Here is a 21,571-nt window from a genome sequence, read left to right as displayed (position 1 = left end):
CTCTGGAGGGAGGACATTCTGCAAGTTAGGACTATATGTTGCTGACTTAATTGACTGATTTCTTAATTAATTAATAACTCAATGATTATTTATCAACACAAGCCATTAATTTTCTAAACCTGGAGCAAGGATTTTTTTCCCCTTTGGGATAATGTCTACATTCCCTCATATTGGGTAAGATTATCAGTGCTTCAAAGTGGACTAAACTTGGATTTCAAAGGTATACAAGCAAATACTACTTGTATTATCATATGGGGTTATTCTAACAGATTTCTGCAAGTCTGAATGTAATTTCCCCTCCTTTATTTTCATGAGAACTAGGGAAGGTCAAGTCTGAGATACTTTCTCAAGTTACATTTCTGCCTCGGACTCGGATTTCTTTTGTTTGACCATTGTCTTGGTTATGCTTCTTCCTCTTGTTCCTCAAAGTACTCATTACAAGGTTGAAGGTTGGTCACTTCTGTCCACACACCCATACTTCCTTTTCTTTCTCTTTTTTTCTCCCTTCTCCCATACCCATGTTCTCCCTGTACCAGACCAGAAATCACAACTAATCATAACAATGGTCAAGAGTTGGCCACCCCAATTTCAGCTTTCTATAATCTAGTAAGAGCACTCATATGAGAAGCTGAGGTTTTTGTTTATCTTGAGTTTGAGCCTTGATTCAAGAAATATCCAGTCCATTCTCAGTATCTCTGAAAATTGCATTTCTTGCTTCACTGAATCAATGGATGGATGAAAAATTAGTCTGGATCATTTTTCCAAATGACATCCTTGGCAAGGAAAGATGGGAACAATCTGAGCCTGAACTGGTGCTGGCTTAGCAAAGGGGAGAGAAGGTCCAGAATTTTCTTTCCAAACTATTGAGAGGCAGATTCCTTTTCCTGACCCTGGCGGAAGATCAGACACAATTACAAGATTACATCTTGGCCAACTGGCTTTTTCCCTTTTTAGGGAGGTAGTCTGGTTTTTATGGCAGGAACTTGGATGATCCCCAGTATCTAAACATGAAGTAAATCCTCTGTTCCTCCTTAGGAAACTTCACCCCCACTTCCATGTCTTTGGACAAATTTTTGGGCTTTAGAATGTGGCTCACCTTTTCCCCCAAAGGTGGGGTTGCTGTTTACTAGGGCGAGTGGAAACAGGGCCCTCTTGCCTTGAACTTAAAAGCTTGGCATTTTTTGATAAGATTTCTTGGAAGCCTGAAAGCTTCTATGTTGTTTTGTGAGCATTCATAGAGTCTGATAAAGTTATTACTTTAATACAGTTTTAGACTTTTTCCCTCAACTTCCAGTTTAGATCAAGGAAAAAAGATTGAAGAAAGACCAAGACTGGTCAGCTTCAAGGGATCGGCCTTGTTTCTTGCTTCAGCTTAGAATGACCCAATGATAAAATGCTTGCTTTTAATCAGGTATGGCACTCTTAGTGTGACACACATGGAAATCTTTAAGACACAAGCTTCAGGGCCAGAGGAAATTATTAACAAAACAAATAGGAAAAAGTGGAGGCTCAACTTTCCTATTGTTCAGACAGGAAATTCCAGGGAACTTGCCAAACAGGATACCTTCTTCTGTCAGCTGCCCCAGGACCACCCTTTAAGCTGTGAAGTTGTATTTGGCTTTATGCAGCCCAAGGAACCATCAAATATAGGACATCTAGAGCTGAGCTTAATTTCACATGTTACCACACTCCATAAAGGATGGTCCAATGTGCCTTTAGTGACAAGTTCTAAGGATTGTGCCAAATACTTAATTTTTCTTGACCTACAACACAACTATTATTCATTTGAGGTCTTGGGACACTCAGAAGATGTTTTTCAAGTTGACATCTTCAATATCTGAGACCAAAGCAAATATTACTCATTCTTCCCTTAATTAGTTGTTTATTGAGTGACTTTTAGCTGAAAAGAAAAATAGTATTGTTTCAAATATAATATTTGCAAATTTTATATGGAATGTGAATAGACATATCAGATGCTGGACTAGTTAAGATGTTGGACTAAGAGTAGAGAGACCCAGGTTTTAATCCCTCCACATACTTTAGCCATTGGAGTTCACTAGCCAACTTTGGGCCAGTTCAGTCTTCCAGTGCAATCTACCTTACATAATTGTTGGGGCATTCTCTAAGTTCCTAAATGAAAGGCAGGGTAGAAAACAAATTCATAAATAAATAATGAATTCTGTAACTGCATACTATGTTGAATTTCTGGGGCTTTCCATTGTTTGCTTAACATATGGCATGACTGCGACCTCCCACCTCGATGTTTAAATGGTAGAAAAGAGTGATGAGATGTATGTAGAGAAAGAAGTGTGGGGAAAAAAGAGAAGATTTTTCAGAGAAGGTAGGAACAATAAACAAATCATGAAAACAACCTAGTCTCTGTTCCTTCCAGATGGAGTTCAAAAAAGGAGTATTGAACTTCAAGAGATACAGGATTAATGTTGGGCTTTGCACTCCTTGGTTCACTTTTCTTCAAATAGTGAAGAAGACTCCAGATGTGCACACTTGTTCTCTTGAAATCTCCAGCCAAAGAAAAGATGTGTTAGGAAAAAGCACAACAAAGAGTTGCCTTGCAATATCATGAACCAAAGAGGGACAACACCTAGATATACAGTACCTTGCTTAAAAGATGGCATGGACAGTGATTTCATAGAAGAAATTCAATTGAGCTGAGTTAAACTAGATGGGTGAACATTTGGATAGTTTCATGCTGTACTCAAAAAGCAGCAGACTTACCTGCTTAAAGTATCCATTTTTAATCAATGTATACAGTGCTATGTATGCTGACATATGTTTGTAAAACTAGGATTAAACAGAAAAGCAGTAAAGAAGCTGAAAATTACAAGAACTATGGAATGCACATACTTGTCATTACATGAATAGAAAAATATGGCCCCATCAAACAGACAGTCACATAATGAAGTGAAATATCTCTTGAAAAGGCTAGGCAGTGGCCATCTGATGCAGAATGAATAGATGAAGGCTGGATAACAACAGTCTTTGATTGGTTACCAAGCATTGGGCTGATGATGTAACTCAGTTCAAAGATGTTAATTGGAAGAAACAGTTTGCAATATGTCAAAGCTGTTGGAAAGCAGCTGAAGAAGACTGTCCTGCAGTGGTTGGATTTGGGCTGATAATGATGATTGCTGTATACGTACAGGTAGTCCTCAACTTACAACAGTTCATGTAGTGACTGTTTAAAGTTACAATGGCACTGAAAAAAGTGTCTTATGACCATTTTTCACATGACCATTGCAGCATCCCCATGGTCAGATGATCAAAATTCATACACTTGGCAACTGACTCATATTTATGACAGTTGTAGTGTCCCAGGGTGATGAGATCACCGTTTGTGACCTTCTAGGATAAGCAAAGTCAATGGGGAAGCAAAGTCAATGAGGAATTTACTTAACAACTGTGGAAAGAAAGGTCGTAAAATGGAACAAAAATCACTTAACAAAAGTCTCACTTAGCAACAGAAATTTTGGGCTCAATTATGGTCATAAGGCAAGAACTACTTGTATATTAGCAGCTGAATGCACATGCATCTCTATGCATACAAAGATCCCATGTCTCATGTACTTCACATTTAAATTGTTTTCTGCTGCATTTCAAGCAAAACTTTTCCAGGGAGGCTATAACAAATTTGAAAACAAAATTAAATGCATTTTTAAAAAAATTGTTGAAAGAATCTCACAGCCTAGTATGATGTTTCTATATGGATTCATAACTGGCTGACGAACCGCACTCAATGTGTAGTCCTCAATGGAGCTGCATCTACATGGAGGGAAGTATGCCATAAGGTACCCCAAGGCTCTGTTTTAGGCCCAACACTCTTCAACTCTTCATCAATGATTTGGATGAGGGGATAGATGGGGAACTCATCAAATTTGCAGATGACACCAAGCAGCAGGAATAGCCATCACTCCAGACCAGAGGATAGGCTTAAGATACAGAAGGATCTTGATAGACTTGAACATTGGGTGCTATCTAACAAAATGAAATTCAATGGTGAAAAAAGTAAGGTTCTACATTTAGGCAAGAAAAAAGAATGCACAAGTACAGTGCATGTGGTACCTTGCTCAATAGTAGCAACTATGAGAGGGATCTTGGAGTCCTAGTGGACAATCATTTAAATATGAGCCATCAGTGTGCAACAGCTTCCCAAAAAGCCAACACCGTTCTAGGCTGCATAAACAGAGGGATAGAATACCACTTTATAATGCCTTGGTAAGGCCACACTTGGAATACTGCATTCAGTTTTGATCGCCATAATGTAAAAAAGACTCTAGAAAGAGTGCAGAGAAGATCAACAAAGAAAATTAAGGACTGGAATCTAAAACATATAAAAATGGTTGCTGGAATTGTGTTATGTCTAGCTTAATGAAAAGAAGGACTGGGTTGACATGATAGCAGGTGCTGTCACAAAGAAGATTGGGTCAACCTATTCTCCAAAGCACTTCAAGGCAAGACAAGAAGCAACAGGTGGAAACTAATCAAGAGGAGAAATTTCCTGACAGAACAATCAATTGAACAACTTGCCTCCAGAGGTTGTGAATCCCCCAACACTGGAAGTTTTAAAGAGTCTGGATAACCATGTGTCTGAAATGGTATAGAGTTTTCTGCCTAAGCAGGGGGTTGGACTAAAAGACCTCCAAGGTCCCTTCCAACTCTGTTATTTTATTCTAAAATATGAGGGGTGAGCAACTATGGCCTATTTACAACCTATGGATTTCAACTCCCAGAATTCCTGAGGCAGTCATAGTTGCCCACCCCTATTCTATATGAAACTAATTTACACAATTACAAGCATTTAAAAACCATAATAGTATAAAGTTGGACAGATAGAAAGCTGGGCACTGATGAAAAAATGTGGACCTGAGAAAAATAAATTTCCTGCACAATTCATCATAATGACAGGATCCCCAATTATAACTTCAAAAAAGGCAACTATGATATTATAGACAACCATCTCTCATCTCTTGATTGGCAACTTCTATTCACTGGATGCAATATTATTGAAGATCATTACAAAATATTTTTACTTGAAGTCAAAAGAGTCATCAAACTATATGTACCAATAACAACTTCCAAAACCAGAAAAAAACAAATTACCCACAACAATAAGGAAGCTTCAATCCAAAAAGAAATCACTTTGGCAGAAAAACAAATCTGGTCAGGTTGCCAACTTCAAAAGCCAATACACAAATTTATGCCACCAGATAAAGACCGAATGCACCAATTATCACATGAAACAAGAGGAAAACCTTCTACACACCAATTACACCCGCGCTTTCTACAATTTTGTAAACAAACTAAAAGACTCAAGGACCAACCCACCCTTGAAAGGACCTAATGGTAAAGACTGCAACAATGACACCATTAAAGCCAACCTTTTTAACACATTCTTTGGCTCAGTATTTGTAAACAGCAATGGGTCATGCTCAGTATTTCCTAGTCGAACCACAGACAACTACAATGATCTAATACATATCGATTTTACAGAAGACTATATTGAAAAAGCACTGCGCAATCTAAAACCATCCCCATCCTCTTCACTGATGATGTAAAGCTATTCAACACCACAGACAATACTGCTACCCTTCAAAAAGACCTTGACTATGTATCAGAATGGTCAAACAAATGGCAACTTCAAATCTCAACAATGCTCTGTCTTACATATTGGCAAAAGAAAATCAGAAAATAAAATACAAGCTGAATAGTCAAGACCTTGTTGATGATCCAAACTCTGTCAAGGACCTTGGAGTGCTCATCTCTAATGATCTAAGTGCTAGAGCCCACTGTAACTACATAGCCAAAAAGGCATTAAGAGTTGTTAACCTAATCCTATGTAGCTTTTTCTCTGGTAATATCGCACTACCAACTAGAGCATACAAAACATTTGCTAGACCAATACTTGAATACAGCTCATCAGTCTGAAACCTGCATTATGTATCTAATATTAATACAGTTGATAAAGTCCAGAAATATTTCACAAGAAGAGTTCTCCACTCCGCTACTTGTTGCAGAATACCTTATGCCACCAGACTTGAAATTCTAGATCTAGACAACCTACCATGTTTCTCCAACAATACGACCTCCCCCAATAGGAAGACCCAGCATGTTTTCTAGGCATAAAATGAATTTAAGCATCTCCCCCCAAATTTAGGCCTATTTTAAAACATGCAAAATGAGGGTAAGGGCAGGGGGACTTGCCGTTAGGAGCGCCCTGCGGGCCGCAATTCCTCACCAGCAGCTGCTCCTAATGGGCGATCATGGCAGAGCGTGGAGAGCTCCCTACTCCTGCCAAGCACCTTTGCAGCAGACCCAAGACTTTCAGCGCCCGCCGCTGTTGATTTCCCTTCTGCCCATGCCGCCACCACGTTTGGAGCTGCCACTTCCATGTTTGGAGCACCGCTGCTGTTTGGAGCTGCTGCTTCTGCATTTGGAGCTGCTGCTGCATTTGGAGCTGCCGCTTCCACGTTTGGAGCGCTGCCGCTGTTTGGAGCACTGCTGCTGTTTGGAACTGCTGCTTCTGCATTTGGAGCTGCCGCCGCGTTTGGAGCTGCCACTTGCGCGTTTGGAGCATTGCCGCTGTTTGGAGTTGCCATGTTCACATTTGGAGCTGCCACCGCATTTGGAGCTGCCGCTTCCACGTTTGAAGCACTGCTGCTGTTTGGAGCACCACTACCATTTGGAGCGCTGCTGCCACTCCAAACACAGCAGCAGCTCCAAACATGGAAGTGGCAGCTCCAAACACGATGGCGGTGCTCCAAATGGCGGCGGCACTCCAAATGGCAGCGGCACTCCAAACACGGAAGCAGCAGCTCCAAACATGGCGGCGGAATGGGCAGAAGGGAAAGAAACAGCGGCAGGTGCCAAAGGTCTTGGGTCTGCAGCAAAGGTGTTTGGTGGGAGTAGGGAGCTCTCTGTGCTTCGCCATGATCACCTGTTAGGAGCGGCTGGTGGTGAGGCTGCCCGTGGGGTGCTCTAGATGAGGATGCAAGGGGGGGGATTAAGTCACCCCCCAAAAGACGGCCTAGCTGTTTTTTCAGGGCTCAAAAAAATATAAGACCCGGCCTTATTTTATGAGAAACATGGTAGAACTACGCCACCTTCGGTCTGATCTTAGTATATAAAATTATACATTGCAATGTCCTATCTGTCAATGAATACTTCAGCTCAGGGGTGGTATTCAAATTTTTTAACAACTGGCTCTGTGGGTGTGGCTTAGGTGGTGGGCATGGCTTGATAGCCATGTGACTGGGTGGACATGGCTTGGTGGTCATGTTATTGGCTGGGTGTGGCCAATTCAATATCACTCACATTGAGGCACGCATCTCCTCGCCTGGCTTCTCATGACTGTGGGGATGTTGCAACAATCATAAGTGTGAAAAATGGTCATAAGTCACTTTTTTCAGTGCCATTGTAACTTTGAATGGTTACTCCACACAAGCAAAGTACCAACAAAGGAGGAAAAAAAAAAACTCCAGAGAAATTTCAGAGACAGGAAGTCTAGTCCTGCCAAGAATGTAATAAGGGTTAACGGAGAGGCAGTTTCTGTAAGCAACAAATGTTCTGTAAGCAAATGTTTCCCTCCTGCCTTCCTTACAGGATTAGGCCAGTAATTTCTTCCAACAACCGGTTCTCTGAACTGCTTAGAATGTTAACATAGATGAATAGGTATGAACTGGTAGAATCCCACCTGTTATGTCCTGAGAACTCTAGGAGTTCTCACTCAGGTCCGCTCACTATGCGTGGGCGTTCTTCCCTTCACTCATTGGTTGGTTCTCCCCAGCAGCCAGCTATAAAAGCAGGCTGCGGGGTCCCACCAGTTGCTGATTGCTGTGAGCCAGTTCCCAGGCGTGGCAAGCACGATCAGCCCTTTATTGTTATAATAAAGTATTGTTGCACTCATGCTCTGGTTCAGCCTCTCTTTTCCCAAACTTAACACTGGCGACGAAGGTGGGATGGCTACCAGAAGCACCATGCAACCGCTGAGTCACTAGCCGCCGATCCGCAGCCAGAGAGAGCGATCGGCCGGCGATAAGAGCAACGCTGATCCGCAGCCAGAGAGAGCGGTCAGTAAGCAAAAAGAGCAAACAAAAGAGCAAACGCTGACCCGCTGACAGAGAAAGCGGCCAGCAAGCAATAAGAAGCGAACGCTGATCCGCAGCCAGAGAGAGCGGTCAGAATCGAAAGTTAGAAGCGTCTGTAGCCACTTGTTAGCCCAGCTACAGGGAAAGTGAAGCGCTGCGAGCCGCAGCCGCTCAGTATTAGGCGCGAAATTCAAACGGTTGTCATTTGAATTTCAAACCTAAAAGGCACAGCACAGCGCTGTAGTCCAGTCACTGACGCCCACACAGGCGCGAATCCAAACGCCGCCAACGGCTAACAGCCAAACGTGGTTAACCCAGAGAGAAAGAGAGGATTGCGAAAAGCCTCTCCTGAGCTGAAATCACTTGCCTGCCACAGGCACTAAAACATTGTCTGCTGCCCCAGAGAGATTTTTTCCACAGGTTATTCTACCGGTCCCAGCACCATGAGTTCCAATCCAGTCTTCCCAGCGTTCAAACCAGACGAGGAGAAGTGGGAATCGTATAAGAACCGCTTTAATCATTATATCGATGCAGTTGGCCTGGCGGATGCTGGAGAGCATCGGAAAAAATCGTATTTCCTAATCTACTGTGGAGCCACCGTCTACGATACTGCCACAGCACTCGTGGCTCCACGGGAGTTGAAAAACGTTCCGTGGTCTGAGTTACTTGAAATCCTCACTAACCACTATTCTCCCAGGCCCTCACAGATTGCCAGGAGATTCACCTTCCGTATGCGGAAGCAATCGGGCAAGGAGACCATCAATCAATATATGGCCGCTCTCAGAACAGCAGCACTGCATTGTGGGTTTGGAACCTACCTGGAGGACATGCTCCTCGATCAACTAGTCTGCGGGGTCAAGGACCTCCACCTGCAGAGGCGCCTTCTCGCCAAAAAAGACCTCAACCTCGCACAAGCAGTCGAGGAGGCCTTAGCAGCGGAGCTGGCAGCGAACTCAGCCACCGAAATCCAGGGCCCAAGCGCCAAGCTGACATCACTTCCAGTCCACTCCGAGGAGGTGGTAGCCAAGGAAACCATCAGTGATGAAAGCGACATCCACCGCCTCTCCAACGACAGACGGCCGCAGGTAGGAGCCAAACAAGAAAACATCGGTCCGCCCAAGCATATCACCCTGTGCCTAGCCTGTGGGGGATCTCATCAGAGGGCCACCTGCAAGTTTAAAGGAGCCACCTGCAATAACTGCCATAAAAGGGGACACATCGCGAGAGTCTGCCAAGCCCCCCAAAGCTCAGCACAAAGATACCCCCCCTCGCACTCGGGACCACAGAGGCAAGTATTGAACTGTCGCACGCACCACCTTGCCAAGCACACTTGCCACACTGTTAGTAAAATTTCTCTCTCCGTTTCCCTAGAAGGTAAACCGTGCCGCATGGAGGTTGACACAGGGTCAGCGCTCTCAATTATCTCGTGGAACACCCTCAAGAGGCTCCAACCAAGCCTATCCACTAGCCGGCTCCAGAGATGCCAGTTTAGCCTGAAGGACTACCAGGGGAAGACCATTCCTGTAATCGGCAGAGGCAAGTTCCTTGTCAGTTTTAAAGCTTTTAAAGGTCACCTACCTCTAGTGGTAGTTAACGGCAATCTACCCACCTTATTGGGGCTCGATTGGTTTCCCCATCTCGGCCTAGGGCTAACAGGAGTCCATGCTGTCTCAACCTCAGACACTGACTCCTTATTCGCTGATTACTCAGATGTATTCAGTGAGGAGCTGGGGTGTTATAACGGTACCCCCATCTCATTTTCAGTTGACCCCCAGGCAGTCCCAATCAGGCTAAAACCGCGTAGGGTCCCATTTGCTATCCGGCCAAAACTAGATGCGGAATTGGATAAACTGTTAAAACAAGGGGTCATTGAGCCAACAGATTTCGCCAAATGGGAGACGCCCATTGTCACTCCCCTCAAAAAAGACGGTAGCCTGAGAATTTGCTCGGACTACAAGACGACAATCAATAAATTTTTACAAGTTAGCGCTTATCCTGTGCCCGTCATTCAGCATTTATTACACACATTCGAACCGGGCAGCATTTTTGCTAAATTGGACATGTCTCAAGCATATCAGCAGTTCCCTGTAGATAACCAAACAGCGGAACTCCAGACCATTGTCACTCACAGGGGTGCCTTCCGATGCAAGCGTCTCCAATTTGGCGTAAGTGTTGCCCCAGGTATTTTTCAATCCCTCATGGAGCGGATTTTGTAGGGCCTCCCTGGTGTAGTACCCTACTTCGACGACATCTTAGTCTCGGCCAGGGACAGACCCCAACTCTTCCAGAGAGTTCGAGCAGTGTTAGAGAGGTTCAGACAGCATGGCCTCAAGTTGAAAGAAGAAAAATGTGCCATTGCCACTAGACAGGTGGACTTTCTGGGTTATAAAATTGACGCCTCTGGCATTCACCCCCTGGAGTCCAAGGTTAAGGCAATCCACGAGGCACCCACTCCAACCTCCAAAACTGAGCTACAGGCTTTCTTGGGGCTATTGAACTTTTACGCATCCTTCTTGCCCCATAAAGCATCAGTAGCTGAACCCCTACACAGATTACTGGATAAAAAGTCACCGTGGCACTGGGGGCACAAAGAAGACCATGCTTTTCACGCCGTCAAATCACTACTCACGTCAGAGGTGGTACTTATTCAATTCGACCCTAACCTCCCTTTAGTGTTGGCAGCAGACGCATCCCCTTTTGGAATTGGGGCGGTACTAAGTCACAGGCTCCCCAATGGCGCCGAGGCTCCCATCGCCTTTTTCTCAAGGACGCTCTCTGCAACGGAGCGCAATTACAGCCAGATCGATAAGGAAGCCCTAGCAGCTGTTGCAGCCGTGAAAAAATTTCACGAATTTCTTTTTGGCCATTTTTTCGAGCTGGTCACGGACCACAAGCCCCTCCTGGGCCTACTAGCCGGGGACAAGCAGACCCCTCAAGTCCTTTCCCCTAGGATGACAAGGTGGACCCTCTTCCTAGCAGCCTATTCCTACAGACTTATACACCGCCCGGGAAAAACACTGTCCCACGCTGACGCTCTCAGTTGCTGCCCCTTGCCGGCTCCGGCTGAAGACCCTGCTCCTGTCCACGCTATTTTTGAGATCACCCAGTTGGACCTACCCATCACTGCCCTTGACATTGCTGCTAAAACCAAGGCAGACCAAACGCTCGCCCAGGTGCTCGACTGGGTGAGGAGGGGGTGGCCGGGTGGCAATGTTGAAAACAAATTCACACCTTTCAAGACTCGCATGCAGGAGTTGTCCAGTTTGCAGGGCTGTCTGCTATGGGGCACTCGAGTGGTCATCCCGACCTCACTGCGTACCCGAGTTCTGGAAGCGTTGCACGAGGGACACCCTGGCATCGTGAGAATGAAGGCATTAGCACGCAGCTACGTGTGGTGGCCGGGTCTCGACGAGGACGTTGTCAATTGGGTAAGTTCCTGCAGCATTTGCCAGGAATCCCGTCCTGCTCCCCCCATTGCCACCCCTACTAGATGGGAAAGCGCCAGCGCTCCTTGGTCCAGAATTCACATCGACCTGGCCGGCCCCTTGCATGGGAGGATGTTCCTAGTGGTCGTGGACGCCTATTCTAAATGGATTGACGTAGCACAGCTATCCACGACCACCACACTAGCAATCACCAACGTGTTAACATGCCTGTTTGTAACGCACGGGCTACCCGACTCCATTGTCTCCGACAATGGCCCACAGTTCGCATCGACCGAGTTCAGCCGTTTCGTGGCCAACCTGGGCATCCGCCACATTTTCACAGCCCCATTTCATCCTGCCAGTAACGGATTGGCTGAAAGGGCCGTCAGGACCACTAAAGAAGCCCTGGCTAGGTTCAGCAGGGATGACTGGCACCACAAACTCTCGCGGTTCCTGATGAGCCAGCACTCAACTCCCTGCTCAGCCACCAATAAGTCCCCAGCTGAGCTCCTGATGGGCAGGCGCCTGAGGACTGTATTGGACAGACTTCACCCTCAATACTGCCCTGACTCTCCCCTCGCTTCCACATCGGGGTTAGACATTTTATCTTACAGGAGCCAGTATTCGCGAGGAACTTCGCTGGAGACCCCCTGTGGATCCCGGGCGAGATCGTAGCCATCACCGGACCGCGGTCGTATCGGGTCAGACTGGAGGATGGCCGCGTCTGGAGAAGGCACATAGACCAACTACGGAGGCGCCTCAGCACCCTCGCCAGCAGAGATCCAGAGTCACACGATGAAAGGAGATCTCATCTGCAGCCCCACATCCACATCATGCCCGGCGACCAGTTCACACCAACAGCCGGTCCCGAAGGCCCGAACACGGACAGCGGCACCCAGACGGTTGACCAGCCCGATCCAGTCCACGGGAACTCATCTCCAGTGACCAACCCTACGAGCCCCGGGAATTCCCGAACCGAGGGGCATACTGATGACACTTTGCCGGCTCTGCCTTCCCAGGCAGACCCCGAACGGACAGACAGTGTTCCAGAGCTGCGCCGTTCCGGGCGCCAACATAAACCTCCTGCCTACCTCAAAGACTATGCGTGTTCGCATCTGGGGGGAAGGGGTGTTATGTCCTGAGAACTCTAGGAGTTCTCACTCAGGTCCGCTCACTATGCGTGGGCATTCTTCCCTTCACTCATTGGTTGGTTCTCCCCAGCAGCCAGCTATAAAAGCAGGCTGCGGGGTCCCACCAGTTGCTGATTGCTGCGAGCCAGTTCCCAGGCGTGGCAAGCACGATCAGCCCTTTATTGTTATAATAAAGTATTGTTGCACTCATGCTCTGGTTCAGCCTCTCTTTTCCCAAACTTAACACCACCCCTGCTTCAGCTTCAACCATAACAATACAAAAGCACACAATAGATACAAACTCAAGGTAAACCACACCAAACTTGATTTCAGGAAATACGACTTCAGCAACAGAGTGGTCAATGTCTGGAATACTCTACCTGACTCTGTGGTTTCTTCCCCAAACCCCAAAAACTTTAACCTTAGACTGTCTACTATTGACCTCACCCCTTTCCTAAGAGGTCTGAAGGGGGCGTGCATAAGTGCACCAACGTGCCTACCGTCCCTATCCTATTGTGTTTTTTTTCTTCTTATATGTATCCATTTCATGTATTCATAACTATGTTCATACTTATACCTGTTATCTTATAATCACTTGACAAAATAAATAAATAAAAATAAAATAAAATTCATCACTGCCTCCTTGACAAGTGCTTTCAAATGTCATTCTGATTTTATCATTGTCAAGTCAGGAAGTCAACTCAGAAACAACACAAGGAGAAATGTGAAAGAAATTCTCGAGCATTTGAAAGGGCAGGAAAATAGAATGCAGTTTCTATTTTTTCACAGGGAAGAAAACCTTAAGAAAAGTGAAAGATTTTTGTGCAATTGTTAACAGCAGTTGTTTGGGAAACATGTTTGCTTCAAGGCCTATTCACTTAATGTTTCCATGAAAAGAAGAATCTGAAGTGGATGGTGAGGTCAGGCTATCTAAAGCTCTGCAGCTGTTTGGTGGCCCTCTTTAGCACAAGGCGTGCTTGCCAGGGCTAATTGCTCATTAGAAAAGCTTTTTAATGAGAAATGGAAGAATTGATGGGTGCTCCTTTTCTTTTCTTTTTTTCCTGGCTCCTTTCAGCTGGCAAGTTTTCTGTTTGCTTTGAGTGGAGGTCAAAAGAGGGCTGTTTTTGTTATCTTCCCAACTGTTTACTTTGAGAGCAAGCTTCCTAGTGCTGGGCAAAACCCTGATCTAGAAGGTACTTGAACTGGACTCCCATGCAATGAGGAAACCCAATGGGAAGGGATGGACCAAGTCTCTTGGCAAATGGGGCTTTGCAGATCATTGTGTGGGATGTCCTCATCCAGAGGCTGCCAACTTTGGCTTATACATGCTGAAAATGAGCATCACACAAGGGAGGTGCATGGACAGCATTATCTACAACTTTGGGAGGGGAATAGACAAATATATGATGAAAAGATGCATGTTACAATTGATTTGATTCTGAGACTTCAGTCCTGTTTGAGATCAAGAGGTAGTTCCTGTTTTGAGAAAATGTATTTTGAGAAAATTTAGGGTCTCCTGCTTGGGCAGGGGGTTGCACTAGATGACCTACAAGGTCCCTTCCAACTCAGATTATCTGTTATCTGTATTCTGATTAATATTTCAGTGTGTTTCCAAGCTGTTACTGGATTGGCCAAACAGCCTTTGAAAATATATGTTTATGCTGCCTAGAACGACTGATTATTCCCTCTGAACTCTTGCTTATGACAATTGGATCAGGATGAAACAAATGCCTTAAAATGATATATTATTTATGCAGAACTAACTATGCAGATATCTTCTGAATTAATCAAACACTGAGATGTTTTTCTGACAAATGGCTTTTCTCTGCATATTCTAGGCAGAAATATTGAATGTGAATATCTAAAAGGTTTTTTTCCTTAAGATCATGCCTATGTGTATATAAGAAATTGTATGTATTTGTGCACACATGTTCATGTGTGTGTACATTTGTGTCTACACACAAACCACTCCTATGCTGACAGATTTGTTTACCTTCTAATTTTATTTCTTTGGTGTTGGTTTGTTTATTTTTCCAGTTGTGTTCTTTTTAGTTTACATCTGTTTATTTTGCAATGTTTATTATTCCATTTATTAAATTATGCCTTTGTTACTTCCTTTTTGCTAGGTTTTACGAACTTATTTCATTCTGGTAAGAATAGCAGTGATGAAAATCTAACTGTGTCACTCAGCTACACCACAAATATTCCCAGCCAGTAAAATAATGGATTCAGGTGAAGGGATAGATGAGATATATGTATAAAAAAATTCCATTAACCAGCTGATATAGTTTAGACAAGACCTTTCTCAGTTTCCTTTAGCCACGGAAAAAGCATTGACACCTGGCCTCAGTTCCTCATTTGTAAATGTTACTATTACCCATGGAGCTGAAGTGAACGCAAACCCCATAATATCTGAGAAGTATTATGCAAATTGTGCTTGCAAAGAACTGACATCTAATCATGACTTCATCAGTTTATATTAGTCTCTGCTGTCTTTCCATTAAGCCATCTATCACCACCCAAAAACACATGGGCTGACTAATGCAGAAATGAGCAACATTTGAAATTACCATTAATGTGGAAAGGGGAAGGTAGCAATTGGAGCCATTATGCAAAAGTCAGGGGGCATGTCATACACATAATATTAATAATAATTACAAAATACAAACACTTGCAAATAGAAATAGAGCAATTATGGCAAAAGAAAGCAAAGGGAATAGTAATAGTAATAGGCACCTTAGATGCAATCCCAGAATGACTTGAACGTCATCAGCATTGACAAATTCACCATCGGTCAATTGCAAAAGGCAGCTTTACTTGGAACAGCTTACATTCTGCAACAATATCTCTAACATCATCAAATATCAACAACTGCCTATCCCAGGTCCTTGGGAGCACTCAATAGGTGGATAAAAATGCTAAATGCCATCTGAACATCTGGCTGACTGTGTGACAATGCAATATTAATAATAATTAGATGCAGGGCTCCCCTTTTTTTCTGAGAAAAGGATGCAATTTAGGCTATTCCAAACTGTGAGTATGACCTATTTGATTGGAAGCTGCATGGCTGATTTGGGGAAATTGTGTTTTAAAAGGTTCTGTAGGCTACAAAAAAAGAGGATTGGGGTTTCTGTATGAATGTTTAGCTGGTTTATCTATTTTGGAACTATGAATCCATCAGTGAGGACCAAAACTCTCTCCTACCTCTAAGCCTGTATGTATGGACAACACAAACTACATAACACCTTTCTCTCTTTCTCCAGGATTTTGAACAATAACAAAATAACAACCCTGAAGAATGGCACTTTTTTGGGACTCCATGCTCTTGAAAAGCTGTAAGTACCAATTCTTGCTTCTTCTTTTAAAAAAGCTAGGCTACTAGTGATGCTCTCAAGAATTAGTAACTAAACTGTAGTGAAAGTGAACTTGGAATGGTTGTGGACACATGTATGCATACACCTGTGCCTATGTATCTGTGTGGAAGTCTCGTATGGCCATAGGAACTGGAAGACAAAGTGTTTACACGGGCTAATGTTTTGGCAAAGGAAAAGCAAAATGCATTTGAACATAACTGCAAATATTGTGTGGTAGGATTGTAGTACTTGTTTACTGGTGGATCTGCTGGTCTTTATTTGTGTTTGTGGTGTTTTATTGACCACTTCATGTAGGTTGCATGGTGTCTTTCTACTTTGGCCACAGTTAAACACATTAGAATCAGGAGAAGAGTTTTCTGCCTCTTGCTTTATTGAACTTTTTAGAAAAAGTAATTATAGCATAATTCCTGGGCAAGAATTATATACAGGTAGCCCAGAATAATAGTTTTGAATCACAGGCTTGTTTAATTAATGCGTAAAAATAATTATAAGTTGCAGTAGAAGAAATATAGTTTTAGGTCTTGGGTATTCATTGTTTCACTATAGTCTGCATTCGCCCGAAGTAATTTTGAGTATTTTGGATACATTTTAAGACAAATGGAGCAGATAGACAGAGAAAAAGAATGAAGATGATCAGAAGATAGATAACATAACCCCAGCAGATAGAGATTTCAAGCATCTTTGGAATTTATGGATCTACCAACAGATCCTAAATAAGACACTCCTAGACCAAAGATGATCTTTCAAACTGGTACTTTTCCCAGCTGTCCCAAGTTAAATCCCTTATCTAAATTACTTTTCCTGGAAATATCCTCAGCTTTAGTGGATCACCCATTTATTCAAAGGGTTTACTGCACCTCTAATGTTACAGGAGAGATTAGCCACAGTGGACTCTAGGAAAATTGGGAAACCCCCAGGTCAGATTGTATTTAAAAAAAAAACATAAAAAGAGCTTGGACCTTTATTGTTAGATGCTAAACTCCTGAAGGAATGGCAGATATAAGTCATTTTTTAGAAAGGGGGCCTTTCCCTATTCATTTTCTAAGGTTTATATAATGGTTATTTTGAAAATCGGAAAGGACCTTACAAGTTGTGTGAGATATAGCCTAATATTCACGTTCAGTGTAGGTGCAAATATTCTGACTGCAACTTTGACCTAAAGATTGAAGAAGACTGTTGTCTATAATGTATATATAGTTTACACACTCATACTGATAAAATAGTATGTAAAACAGTACACCCACACCCACAAACACACCTTAATTTATTTGCGGTGGAGTCAGGGCACTGAGTGGAGCTGAGCATTTACTGGCTGAATGCCCTTCCTCACACTTATGCAGAGTTTGCAGCAGATATTTTCTCCTTGTGCCCTGAGAAACATCTGCTGCCTTAGATTGAACTTTCAACCTTCCAAGTAGGAAGCAAGTGTCTTCACTTCTAGACCTGCTCAATTTTTAAATATATACATGAAAGTTTTGATGCCCCACAAAATCAATTAGAATCACCTAATGTTGTTCATTCTACTTGCTCACCCTTGCTCACCCTCACCTATCTCCTTGAATTCTATTGTTACACCTGCAGTTGAAGCTTACTGCCACTCTCCTGCTCCTATAGCAGTTCTCTTTAAGGTCTTCCCTCCCCCCAAAAAGGAGAAGAGAAGGAAGTTTAGTTCCTGATTATATCAATTTCTGTTTTGCTCTTGAGGGGCCCAGAAACATTCCAAATGAATTAGACCAATAGTTTTAAGAGGAGTCGATCATAAAAAACAACTTTCTCAGACCAACAAAGTCAACTTTCTTATCTGAACAGGCATTCTCTGTCGTAGGAAGAGATTTATACCTTCTTGTCCTCGTCCTCCAAATGTGGGTTTAATCTTTACATAGGCATGTTTGGGATAGGTGAGAAAGAACTCACATCGGAGGGTTTATGTTTGGAGATGCTGAGTTTAAGCTGAGTCCCCATTGTCAAATGTATGACTGTGACTTATTATGCTGCTGAATGAGGCTTGAAAGTATGGCTCTTTCTGGTTTTAGAGTTGGATGGAGGAATATTCACTGATATTGAAAAAGGGATGCTTGAAAAATCAGATCAGGCACAGACTGACTAGATCTGATTCTGACTGGAGAAATGAATTCTTTGGAGCATGATTATCTTTTTTGGCTATTCACTTATCTGCACATGTATGATGTTTATTTCTTGCCTAGAAGTCTAAGGTTACAGTTTTTGGGGTTTGGGGAAGAAACCACAGAGTCAGGTAGAGTATTCCAAACATTGACCACTCTGTTGCTGAAGTCGTATTTTCTGCAGTCAAGTTTGGTGCGGTTAACCTTGAATTTGTATCTATTGTGTGCTCTTGTATTGTTATGATTGAAGCTGAAGTATTCATTTGCAGGTAGGACATTGCAATGTATGATTTTAAATACTGTATTTAGATTGGACCGGAGGCAGCATAGTTCTAGGTTTTCTAGGTCTAGAGTTTCAAGTCTGGTGGCATACAGTATTCTGCAATGAGTAGAGGAGCAGAGAACTCTTCTTGTGAAATATTTCTGGACTTTTTCAATTGTGTTAATATCAGCTACATGATATGGGTTCCAGACTGGTGAGCTGTATTCAAGTATAGGTCTAGCAAATATTTTGTATGTTCTAGTTAGTAGTGTGATATTACCAGAGAAGAAGCTACATAGGATTAGATTAACAACTCTTAATGCCTTTTTGGCTATGTAGTTACAGTGGGCTCTAGCACTTAGATCATTTGAGATGAGTACTCCAAGGTCCTTGACAAATTTTGGATCATCAACAAGGTCTTGGCTATTTAGCTTGTATTTTATTTTCTGATTTTTTTCTGCCAATATGTAAGACAGAGCATTTATTTGTTGAGATTTGAAGTTGCCATTTGATTGACCATTCTGATACATAGTCATGGTCTTTTTTGAGGGTAGTAGTATTGTCTGTGGTGTTGAATAGCTTTACATCATCAGCGAAGATAACACAATTGCTCTTAATATGAAGAGTATGTAGAGTAGAGTAGAGTATGAAGAGGGTTGGTCCTATAACACTGCCTTGGGGGACACCACTGTTGACAGGTACAGAATTTGATAGGACTCTCCCAATTTTGACCATTTGTTGTCTATTTGACAGGAATGCTTCTATCCAGTTAAACCAGTTCATTTTTACACCTTGTTCTTCCAATGCTTGCATAGATTTAAGTTCACTCTTTTCATTCAATATCTCACCAAACTGTTTGTTCCTTTTTATACATTATTGGACAAGAAAAGGCTTCAATAGTTGATATCCATATTGGAATTTTTAAGTAATATTGTCTTTTTATCTTCTCCCAGTTCAAAAACAATGCCTCTCACATATAATGTCTTCTGAAATACCCCTGTGTTTTAGTTCCTTTATACCAGAGAAAGGCATGCCATCCCAACAGCAAGTCATGGCCTTCTAAAGTCAATAGTCTACTGTTCCTTAGTGTTATCCATTCCTTTACCCACATCAAACTTGTCACCTCGTAATATAACTCCCAATTGGGCAAGACAAACCCTCCTCTTATTCTTGCATCTTGTAACAATTTTAATTTTATTCTTGCTTTTTTACCCTGCCAAATATATTTCAACACAATTCTATTTAAATCTTCAAAAAACTCTTTCCCTAGTCGAATAGGAATTGTCTGGAATAGATATAAAACTCTAGGCAATATATTCATCTTAATTGTAGATATTCTCCCAGTCAATGATAGTTGCAGTTTTTCCCATTTTATCAGGTCTGTCGCAATCTGCTGTTTGAGTTTAACATAGTTATCATCCTTCAGTGTACTACATCTTGGTGTAATATGTATCCCTAAATATTTAACCTTGTTTGTGACCTGTATTTTTAAAACTTCTTCTAACTCTTTCTTTTGTCTTGCTAACATATTCTTTGTTAATATCTTAGTTTTGTCTTTATTTATTCTCAAACCTGCTACTTTTCCATATTCTTCCATTTTTTCTATTAATTTGGGTGCTCTTTTCCAATGGGTCTTCTAATATAAATACTAGGTCATCTGCAAAATCTTGCAATTTATACTTCTCCTTTTTAATTTTCATTCCTTTTTTTTCTTTTTCTTCTCTAATATTCCTATTCAACACTTCCAATGTTAACACAAACAGCAAAGGTGACAGTGGACAGCCTTGCCTTGTCCCTTTTCTTATATCTATGGATTCTGTTAATTCTCCATTCACCAACACCTTTGCAGTTTGTTCATGGTATATGGTTTCAATGGCTTGGATATTTTTTTTTACCAAAGCCCATTGTATCAATTGAAGTAAAATAAATTGCCAACTCACATTGTCAAAGGCTTTTTGTGCATCTAGAAACATCAAGGCCATTTGCTTCTCAGGATGTGCTTCATAATATTCCAAAGTATCCAAAATAATTCTCACATTGTCTTTGATTTGTCTCTTTGGCAGAAATCCATTTTTGTCATTATGGATAAAATTATTTAAGTATCTTTTTAGTCTTTCTGCCAAAATTGAAGCAAAGATTTTATAGTCTGAGTTTCAGTAGGGATATAGGTCTATAATTTTTAACTTGCTGCAGGTCTGTACTTTCCTTTGGTATAAGTGTAATGTATGCTTCTGACCATGTTTTTGGTATTCTTTTCTTTAACATAACTTCATTCATAACTTCTAAAAGATGAAAATTCAATATTTCCTGAAAAGTCTTGTAAAATTTTACTTGGCAAACTATCTGGACCTGGTGCTTTCCCAACATTCTGTTTTTTTAAAGCTTCTGTTAATTCCATCATTGTTATACTCCCTTTTAACATTGTTTCAATATGTTTAGGTATCTGAGGTAAGTTCGCTTTTTGTAGCTATTGCTTAACTTTTTCTTCTTGAATATTCTCTTGAAAGTACAGTTTTCCGTAGTAATCTTGTATAATTTTTTTCCTCTCCTCATTTCAATAGCAAACCTGTCCTTTGTTTATTGATTGACTAATCCTTCTTGCTTCTCTTTCCTTTCTCAGTTTATAAGCTAGCCATCTACCTGGTTTGTTTGCATCTTCAAAGTAATTCTGATTAGCATTTTTAATTTTTTGTGCTAGTTCCTCTTTTTCCATTTGTCCCATTTTATATTTAATTATATCCATTTTATTTGTAATGTCTTTTTGGTGGGGACTTCTGCAAGTCTTTTCCAATCTTTTGTAATCGTCCTCTAATGTTTTGAATGTCTTTTTCTGTTTTATGTTTCTTCTAGTATAATCTATTATCAAGCCTCTTGTGTAGGCCTTCATCGTGTCCCAGAGATTCTGTAAAGGTGTGTCCTCTTTTCTATTTTCTTTAAGGAAAAAAGCAAGTTCTTTCTCTATTTTCTGTTTAAAATCTTATTCTTTTAATACCGTATTATTTAAAGTCCATCGAGATCTCCTCTTATATCCTTTCCAAATGACTGACACCAGATTATGATCTGCCCAAGTGCTTGTTTCTATTTCAATATGTCGTACATTAGCCAATAATTCTGCTGACATCCATATCATATCTATTCTAGACCAGGATATATGC

At 42.0% G+C, this 21,571-nt stretch overlaps 1 protein-coding gene across 1 annotated transcript in view; it reads left to right on the top strand.

The window, feature by feature from the left end:
• ADGRA2 (adhesion G protein-coupled receptor A2) overlaps nt 1-21,571 on the top strand; it is a 136,783-nt gene that overhangs the window by 33,410 nt on the left and 81,802 nt on the right. The window contains exon 2 of the mRNA XM_087938906.1: nt 15,921-15,992. Within this exon, the coding sequence (XP_087795032.1) occupies nt 15,921-15,992 (72 nt within the window). The remainder of the gene's footprint in view (nt 1-15,920; nt 15,993-21,571) is intronic.

This window comes from Pseudonaja textilis, chromosome 9 (assembly GCF_049901715.1).
Source record: "Pseudonaja textilis isolate UNSWEBS1 chromosome 9, rPseTex1.2, whole genome shotgun sequence".
NCBI lineage: Eukaryota > Metazoa > Chordata > Lepidosauria > Squamata > Elapidae > Pseudonaja > Pseudonaja textilis.
This window is presented reverse-complemented; position numbering and strand designations above follow the sequence as displayed.